Raw genomic sequence first — 10,318 nt, forward strand, 5'->3', positions numbered from 1 at the left:
ACCGACTTTTTCCGACTTTGACCGAATTTTTACCGCCGACCGTGTTTTAGCCACGACGCGTAGGACATGCCAAAAAAAAAAATGACGCGTCGGCCAAGTCGGCCAACTTTTGCAACACTTGGTACATCTAACTCGTGTTGGATGGAGGTGGACGGTCCAAAGTTCGAGACCCCTCTCTTAATCTTTTTTGGGTATTTACCCAATTTATGGAGCGACTCCGGGAAGGTTTTATCGACCCATATACCAGGATTTCAACCCGTTCCTTCTGCCCATCGAGATGGTTTAAGGATCAAGTTCCTGTAATGCGGTATGAGCTTTCGCTCGAAAGCGTGTGTGCGCGTAAAAAATGATTGAGTGGTGGGTTATTCCTCAATTAGTGATTCCAAATACTTATCTTCAAAGAAAAAGGATGTAAAAAAATTTGTTAAAAAAATTAAAATGCATAATTATCAAAATATTCATGTGAACAAAGGCATGGAAGTTACTTTTCACGCGGCAAAATGGTAATTCACCTCCACCACAATTAGCTCACCAAAATTAATCTAAGAGCATAATGTACTTTCTTACAATATAAACCCATTATTTATTACTCCGTAAGTCGTTTGGGTGGGGATGCGTGGTGAGAGAAAAACTAGGTTTGGCTAAACGGCGTTGAGAGAAACAAAGGGATAGAGATCTGAAATAGTTAACTTAGAGGTGGGGTGGGAACCCAATTGATGTGTCACAAAGAGGTAATGATGAAGAACACATTTGACTCATTTTCTCTTAACAATATATGGAAATACACATACTTTTTTTTTTTTTTTTGACAATATCCTTTATTGTTATTGTGAACCAATACATAAGAAGTCAACATGACTTTAGAAGACTTTTGACACTTGTTAACACAAAGATGACTCTTAACCAAGCTCTTTCACCTGTTGTAAGTCGTTTGCAGGAGTTGAATCAAATGTCTATTATCAGTTGCATTCATTTTCTTCCAAGTTAACATAGGGAAAACTAGTTCTATAAGAATCAGGTTCCGATTCAACAGTTATCACATAGTAGGCAAATGAGACTTGCTCTACCAGAAACATAATTATAAAGCAAAAAAATGGCAACATACATTCAACCTCTATAGTTCAGTTATCATCATCACCATCCTTTTTTATGGGATCAGAGCTCACAATTCTAAGATTCTTTCTGTACTGAGGAGATGTTAATCTCCTTTCTAATGGTGTTTTCCTCTTACTCACAACAAACCGATTCACCCCTTTACGCATCGGCATTATCGACGGAAAATCTTCATCAGGTATTTGACTTAACTCGGATATGTCCTTAATCTGCGCAACACGTTTGAACCATCTTTCTGCCTTGGCCTCTTCTGACATGTCCAGTGGGTCCGGTTCTGTCACAGCTGACCCCTCCAGGCTCTTACCGGTCCACCCACTTTTCGCATTCATGCTTTCTGGAACTTGTCGACTAACTGCAGGTCTAGGCTCATTTCTACTAAACTGATTGCTTGTTCTGTCGCCTTCAGGTTTTGGCTCGTTTCTGGTAAACTGATTACCACTAGATAAGGTTCTGTTGCCTTCGGGATTAAAATCGTTTCTCCTAAACTGATTACTATATGAATCCGAATTCGTCTCTCCACTATATATGGTTCTGTTGCTAACATACGACCTTGAATCCAAATTATCGGTGCTTCTTATCGGTTGATGTTCTGTTCCTTGCGAAAAATTCTTATCGACTGTGGCATTATTCGTATAAGATGGTTTCACTGTGGTATCTGTGTTTTTTGGGTCATCTTTTTTGGCGAAATAATCCGGTGGAAATGGAACGAAAGGAGCAAAGCTACTAGTGCTACCTTGCTCCATTGAGTGTTGTCTTTGGTTACGGTATGAAGAAAATTGTTGATCTTTCATCTTATTATCCACAAAACGATCTTTCTCATTACGAATTAGCAATTCATCGTGTGAAGTATCACTTGTCTGGTCTGCAAGACCATGCAAATCCTTTATCTTCTTGAACCATCTGTCTATTTTTTCTTCTTTATCACTCGAAAGATCCGTCTGCCCAATGGGACGATCCGTCTGCCCAGCCTCATTGGGTCGCCTACACTCGCATTTCAAGCACACCACATTCTTTCGGTAATTAAAAAAATTACATCTGAAATAGAAAAAAGATAACACTACATCACATTTCGGTAACAAGGTCTTAAAACTAGTAACTGTATGGTTAAAGTAATGCTTACCGAGGACAATACCACTCCCCGTTAGTCAACTGACTTTGCGGTCTCAGCTCCTCACATTCAAGGCATTTAGTATTTTTTGCGAAGTTCATGAAATTGCATCTGCTCGAACAACATCGATTATATAAGTTTAAGCTAAAGGAAAACTAGTTGATTAGCCACATACATTAAGCTCCCATTTCATTCATCATTTTACTCTAATATCTCATTCTACGAGTACATCAAGAAACTAAACAAAATCGACCAACTAAAAAAACTAAAAAAGCTAAAAACTTTAGCATGAAACAAAAACTTTAACAATTCGTACACAAAAGAGCTGTAACTTACTTTGCACATATCCAATCGCCTCTCTTCATAGTAATATTTGGTCCAAATTTTCTCGACGTTTGTTCATACGGCTCTGATACTCGGCCCCTGTAGCTAAAATTAGCCATCTCTTGCAACAACCTTCTAACACACGATTCAGTCGCCTCCTTAACATTTCTTTCAGGACTAACATTAAAATTGCTAACATAACTCAATATATACTTCATCAAATCCACCAACGTTGCTTCATTCGATCCCTCTACCTTCAATTTATAACAACAAACGAAATGTTGAAATCACATGTAATTGTAATCCACACTCAACTCTATTCAATGAAGAATAAAAAACACTAAATGAAGCCAACCTGTACAAATGACCTCATTCTTATTTCAATTTCCTCTGCACTTTTAAACAGAAATGGATATCCATCATTAATCAGCACCTCAATATCCCTCCTTGGAAGCCACCTGAAACATAATTAATTAAAAATGAAATAAAAACATTCATCTAATCTTCATAGATAAAGTAAAAGTGTTTACAGTTATGCATCATAAAAAAAAAAAAAAAAAAAAAAAAAAAAAAAAAAATTTGGGCAGTAGAATCCTACATATACAAAGGATTGGTGTTAAAAAAAATTATGTTTTATAAAATTTTGATTATTTTAACACCCTCCCCTGTATGCAGTGGCGGAAACAGGTGCGGGCAAAGGGGGCAGTCCCCGCAGTGGATTTGTAAAATCTGTAATTTTCAGTATAAAAATTTTGGGTTTTTCGATTTTGCCATAGGTGGAATTTTTTTCCCCCAAAGCCTCCATATTTTGCACCATAACCTTCGAATTTTGTACAAAAACCCCCAAAATTTGCCCAAAAACCCCCAAATTTTGCCCAAATACCTCCAAATTCTGCCCAAAAACATTCATATATTGCCCAAAAACCTTCATATTTTACCCCAAAGAGTTGCTATGTTTTTAATTTTTTTTTTTCGCTCCGGGTGAAAAAAAATTTCTGTTTACGCCACTGCCCTGTATGTGTGTGTATATATATATGTATATATATAATATGTAGAATAATGTAGGTATAAACAATTTTGTATTGCAAAACCTTAAGATATCAGGTCTATCACGAGCAAATGCCAAGCACGAATTAGCAGCATCCACAAATTCAAATGATAAATTCTCATTTGTCATGGAATCATCTTCAGCATTGAATTTTCTGTCAAAGTAACCAGAATTGTATAGAGATTCAAGTAACCGGGACCACTCCGGCCACGGATGAGACGGTGACACATGGCGCTCGTTAGCGGGAACATGATTATTATCTTCGAATGAGTAGTTAGTAGCTCTGGAGCAATAATTTTGTGTGAATTTGACCGGAATAAGTGAATTTTTGTGACTGTGATGGAGATGGTGGTGGTTGTTGGCGGCGGTTAGGGTGGTGAGAGGTCGGCGGCCGGCTAAACGGAAGAAAGTGGATGGGCGGTGATGAAGGAAGGAGATTGAATTAGTTAATAGAAAAAGGAACCTTGATGAAGCTCCGGTCATTTGGTCGGAGAATTGAGAGATGCCGGTGATGACCGACGGGGAAGTAATTGCCGGAGTGGAGAGGATGTGATGGTTGTTAACCTAATAATTATACAGGGTTTTAAGGTTCGGAAATATGAACCCCGATTAATTTTTTTTTTCTAATTCTAATTGTAAGAGAGGCCCACTGGCCCAGTATTGTTTGGACCGGAAGTGTGAGAAGAAAATCACAGTACAAGTTTTTCTTAAAAAAAAAAAAAAAACGATTATCTCGGACAGGGGCGGATCTATTATAACCCCAGTGGTTGCACGGGGCACCACTGAAATGCGTGATGTAATGAATTTTTTTTTAGAATTTTAACTAGTGACACCATTGAATATTGTACATTTTTTTAGTGACACCATTGAAATAAGACATCTAATAGAAAATTTTTGGGAGTTTTAACTGGTGACACCAGTGACTACCAATTCTAGATCCGCCACTGATCTCAGAAAGAGAAAAGAAAACAGAACACATACAAAAAAAAAAAACACAGACGACCAGTGGCGGCGGTACTTAAGGTACTCTGAGAGTGAGCTCGCCCCATATGACTTTTTCGGAAAAAAAGAAATTTACTCTATAAGAAAAAAAAATTACTAAAAAATAAGGTTTTTTTTTTGTGTGTTTACCCGTCACTAATTAACCCCTATGTAGTTGAGTTCAATTTCCGTCACTGCGGACGAGGCTCGAAAGCAGCAAACTAAGTAACTAACCTCCATGACAAAACTCGATCTAAAGATAACTAAACTCGAGTCTCACCGTGAATTAGCAATCTACGCGACCTACAAACACTTGAATTGAAAAAACAAGAAAAACCAACCAACTAAGCTAACGACAACGACTTCTACTAACTATCGTCGATATTGCTGGTGTCGACGCCATTACCTGCATTAGTGTGATGACCCGGAAATTTCTGACCAAATTTAAACTTAATCTTTGTATGATTAACATTTCCGACACGATAAGCAAAGTTTGTAAAAATGAATCTCAAAATTTTTGAACTACTTTTATATATTTAAATACCCTTCGGTTGTTTTCGACGATTCGCGAACAATTATATGTAAATAGATACATATATACTATAACTTGAAAAGGTAACAATGTATTAATTATTTGATACCGTACATTAAACTTATTGGTTTAAATATCTATTTGAATATATATGATAAGTTGAAATATTTATTATTAAAATTTATTTATAAATAACTTTCAATGTGTATTTAAAAACTGATTTATATATATTAAAAAGATATATACATATATATAATTTCAAGTTATTTAGTAAACGATAGTAACATTTTCAAATTGCTACAGTACCCAAAAATGCTACAGTGTTTTTGAAAATCACTATTTGCTACAGTGAAATTGACTTTGCTACAGTGAATTGCTACAGTAAAAATTGATTTCCTACAGTGAATTGCTACAGTGGTATAGTTTGTGGATGATTTAAGACTATATTTTGACAAAGGTACGATTCACGAAACGTAAAGTACAAGTTTTCTCAGTATACGATAGGACGTTCGAAAAACCGGAACCGAGACATAAGTCGAGTGACGAAGTACGACTTATCGGAACGAAAATTACAAGTCAACTATGTATGTGAATTTAATATAATATATAATTAATTATATAAATTAAATATATTATATTAATAATTAAAAAATATGTCGACAAACTAGAAGTTAAAAGATCATGAGCTGGAAATCCATCCCATGCGATCGCATGGGAAATGGTCTTGGAGGCCATACGATCGCATGGCAGTCCTGGACAGGCCACACCTATAAAGCTCGAGATATTTGCCTCTGTTTTAATTTAAAAATTATTATTATTATTATTATTATTATTATTATTATTATTATTATTATTATTATTATTATTATTATTATTATTATTATTATTATTATTATTATTATTAGTAAGATTAATATTGTTATTAATCTTATTATTATTAGTATTATACATAAAATACTACGACGAGGTCATGAGCGTGTCACTTTCAAAATAGTTTTATGAGCGGGATAAAGCTAAGGAAATTATGGGTTATTGCCAAGGAGGTTATGGGTAATATTCATGGGTATTATTTGCAAGTCAAACCTAGTGTTATCATCTCCGTTACGTCTACGTACTTTTCTACAATATTGAATCTCAATGTTGATATGTAAGTACTTATATTTTATCTTTTATATAATAATTGTGTATCCATGTCTAGTGCTCGAGTATATATATTTATACATGCTTGTATGCTAAATTTCCTTGTTAAACAGTTTATGATGTACCACGAATTAAATACATATATTACTGGTAAAAGGTATATGATATACATGTTTTTGGAAAGCTGGCGAAAAATCAATAACTTTTCATTTAGATATCGAATAATTTCGATGAACGGATTAAAAGATATGAGCAACTGAATTATGATTGAAGTTAATTGAAATTGCTTTTGAATCTACAATTAAGATTTAAACAACTTGTTTACGAGATTGATAAATTAGATTTTTGAATATTACCAACCGAGTAAATGAATCCTTATATAAGGTACGTCTCGTTTTGTTAAACTATTGTCAAAATTGACTTTTTGAAACAACATTGGATAACTTTTGTATGTCAATATCGAGCATTAGGATTGTGATACACTATGACCTGACCTAGCTTGATAGACATTTATTGACCAACATATGTTCTCTAGGTTGAGATCTACGGTTATTTGGTAATCCGTGTTTCGATCACATTTTGGTGAACGACTTTATATGCTGCTAAGGTGAGTTTCATTTGCACTCTTTTTAATTGCTTTTGCAATCTATATTTTTGGGCTGAGAATACATGCACTTTATTTTAAACGCAATGGATACAAGTACATACTAAATTCTACACTGAGTTTGAACCGAAAATCCCTTAGCTTTGGTAACTAGTAACTGCCGGTTATAAGAACTGGTGGGCGCGAGTAGTTATATATGGATCCATAGGGTTTGATATCCCCGTCCGAGCTAGAGCACTAGCCTTTTAACGGACGTATGCTATTTGAGAAGCGTACACGTTGGTTTGCGTGTATTATTAAGATGATTATACAAAGGGTACAAATTATATATACGTTAAGTTTAGTTACCAGGGTGCTCAATTTTGTAGAATATTTTGATAAACGTTTCTGGATGAAATAACTGAAATCTTGTGATCCACTTTTATATACAGATTATGCGAAACACTAAAACTATGAACTCACCAACCTTTGTGTTGACACTTGTTAGCATGTTTATTCTCAGGTTTCCTAGAAGTCTTCTGCTGTTTGCTTAGATGTTAAACAAGCTATGTGCATGGAGTCTTACATGATATATTTTTCAAGGAGACGTTGCATTCACCAAATCATCACCATGTATCTTATTTTGACTGCATTGTCAACGAAAATACTGTTGTAAACTATTATTTATGGTGATTGTCTATATGTACAAATCATCCGATGTCGAAAACCGTTGATTTAAATATTCATTTATGGTGTGCCTTTTCAAAAGAATGCAATGTTTACAAAATGTATCATATAGAGGTCAAATACCTCGCAATGAAATCAATGAATGACGTGTTCGTCCATATGGATTTGGAGCGATCGTCACAATTAGCCTTGAATGAAAAGATTATCGTTTTCGAACCTGTCACCGGTGGAAGTACTCGCCGAAAGGTGATTCAAACCGCATTTCTTAAACTCATAAAAACCCCTTTTTCTAACATGCGTCTCGATTCCGAGCCCAGATAAGACCACTTACAAACCTCGTCTTTATGAGTATCTTTGAAGGTTTTTTAGAACCCCCCCCCCCCCCCAACTTTATCATCATCACTACAACAACAACAACAACAACAACAACAACAACAACAACAACAACAAAACCCAATACCACATGAGTGGTGTATGGGGGAGGTGAGATGTAGACAATCCTTCCCTTATCCGAGAATAAAAACAAGTCATTTCTCCACCCAGAGTGTAACAGTCTCAAAAGTAGAGAAAATCATCCCTCTCTCTATTCGACGGATAAAGAGATTGCTTCCGAGTGGACCTCCGGCCAATAAGTAGAATTTTTTTTTAAAAAATCAGTAAATACAACAACAACAACAACAACAACAACAACAACGACAACAACAATACCCAATCCCACATATGTGGGGTATGGGGGAGGTTGATTGTAGACAATCCTTCCTCTATCCTAGAATAAAGAAAAATCATTTCTCCACCCCGAGTGAAACACTCCAAAGAGTAGAGAAAGTCCTTTCTCTCTCTATTCGACGGATAAAGAGATTGCTTCCAGGGACCTCCGGCCAGAAAGTAGGAAGGAAAGAAAGAAAAAAAGAGTACAACATAAAAAAAATAAAAAAAAATAAAAAAAATAAACGATACAAACGAGACGCCATGAAAATGGTGAGATCAAATTTTCATGGATTTTAAATCATGCCTGGAGTTTAATTTAGGCTCTAAGTGGAGGTAAAGTCGTCAATAAATCGACGTTTGCCGTTGACTCACTTAGTAGAGCCATAATATATATATATATATATATATATATATATATATATATATATATATATATATATAGGAACGTACCTTAGGCTGTCGTGCGAAGCTCAAGGAATGACGAGAAATGCAACACTACATACCAACATACCTGCATACGCATACATAAATACAAAAACATACGAGCATACAACCATAGACATGCCGGCCAACATAAATGCACTCATACCAACATACATAAACATGCATACACAAAAACACAAACATAACAATGCCAGCAACAAAAACCCAAACCCTAAACGTAAACATGCATACAAACCAACACATACAAACATACATATCCTACAACTAAACAAACTCATACGAACCCGCACACACATACATACCCAAAACCAAGAAGAGGTCCAGGTAAGAGCAGAGCGCGTACAAACACAAAACATGAAGATACAAACATACACGTTCATACGACAAACACAAAAAGCGAAGACACAAATTGAAAGGACCCGTTCATATACATTATAAACGATTCACAATAGTTGATTACATCGCGAGGTATTTGACCTCTATATGATACGTTTTACAAACATTGCATTCGTTTTTAAAAGACAAACTTTCTTTACATCAAAAATTGACGGCATGCATACCATTTCATATTACATCCAACTATAATTGACTTAATATTAATCTTGATGAACTTAACGACTCGAATGCAACGTCTTTCAAAGTATGTCATGAATGACTCCAAGTAATATCTTTAAAATGAGCTAATGCACAGCGGAAGATTTCTTTAATACCTGAGAATAAACATGCTTTAAAGTGTCAACCAAAAGGTTGGTGAGTTCATTAGTTTATCATAATCAATCATTTCCATAATAGTAATAGACCACAAGATTTCAGTTTCTATAAATATCCGTACACTCGCAAGTGTATAAAAGTATTCTATAAGTTGTAGGCACCCAGTAACAAGCCTTAACGTTCATGTTTTACCCTCTAAAGTACACCAGATCAGGTGTGTTTAATATCACTTCGAAGTACTAAAGCATCCCATAGTCAGGATGGGGTTTGTCAGGCTCAATAGATCTATCTTTAGGATTCGCGCCTACCGTACATAGACAAGTAGTTTAATGTTACCAAGCTAAGGGTATATTTCTGGTTTAAACCCACGTAGAATTTGTTTTAGTACTTGTGCCTATTTCGTAAAACATTTATAAAACAGCGCATGTATTCTCAGCCCAAAAATATATATTGCAAAAGCAATTAAAAAGGGAGCAAATGAAACTCACAATACTGTATTTCGTAGCAATTATGTATATGACGGCACTGAACAAGTGCAGGGTTTGTCTCGGATTCACGAACGTATCAATATTGTGATTCAATATTGCAGGAAAGTACGTAGACGCAACGAAAATGATAAACGTTAGGTTGACCCCACGAGCAATACCCTCGATCAATACTCATAACCTCCATAGCTATAACCCATAATTTCCTTAGCTCTATCCCGTTTGAAAACTTATTTTGAAATCGTCTGAATATAACTCCGTCGTAGTATTTTATGTATACTAATAATATCTTGAAATAATACTAAGTAAATATATATATGTAATTCGATTGAGAGAGTTTAGAGAAATATATTTTCAAGTTTCTATGAAATAATGAAACCTATTGAATTCTATTTATAATAGATTTTTGAATTATTAAAGTATGAATTATTAAAGTGAATTATTAAAGTATGAA

At 35.1% G+C, this 10,318-nt stretch overlaps 1 protein-coding gene across 1 annotated transcript; it reads right to left on the minus strand.

Moving 5' to 3' along the window:
• Positions 1–1,093: 1,093 nt before the first annotated feature.
• Positions 1,094–4,167, minus strand: LOC139888104 (zinc finger protein VAR3, chloroplastic-like). Its single transcript, XM_071871138.1, has 6 exons — positions 3,637–4,167; positions 2,901–3,003; positions 2,658–2,799; positions 2,558–2,597; positions 2,234–2,332; positions 1,094–2,148 (listed from the first exon to the last, which is right to left on the minus strand). Exons 1-6 carry the CDS (start codon positions 4,074–4,076, stop codon positions 1,122–1,124), a joined length of 1,851 nt encoding a protein of 616 aa, XP_071727239.1. The 5' UTR covers positions 4,077–4,167; the 3' UTR covers positions 1,094–1,121.
• Positions 4,168–10,318: the final 6,151 nt, after the last annotated feature.

The sequence above is a fragment of the Rutidosis leptorrhynchoides genome, chromosome 2 (genome assembly GCF_046630445.1).
Source record: "Rutidosis leptorrhynchoides isolate AG116_Rl617_1_P2 chromosome 2, CSIRO_AGI_Rlap_v1, whole genome shotgun sequence".
Lineage (NCBI taxonomy): Eukaryota > Viridiplantae > Streptophyta > Magnoliopsida > Asterales > Asteraceae > Rutidosis > Rutidosis leptorrhynchoides.

Bases quoted from the DNA above. Each gene is read 5' to 3' on its own strand.
- LOC139888104 (XM_071871138.1), bottom strand. From the start codon at position 4,076: ATGACCGGAGCTTCATCAAGGTTCCTTTTTCTATTAACTAATTCAATC. The intron at 3,004-3,636 runs GTTTTGCAATAC...ATTATGTTTCAG, and splicing joins GATAGACCTGATATCTTAAG to GTGGCTTCCAAGGAGGGATA. The intron at 2,149-2,233 runs GTAAGCATTACT...TTTCTATTTCAG, and splicing joins GGGGAGTGGTATTGTCCTCG to ATGTAATTTTTTTAATTACC.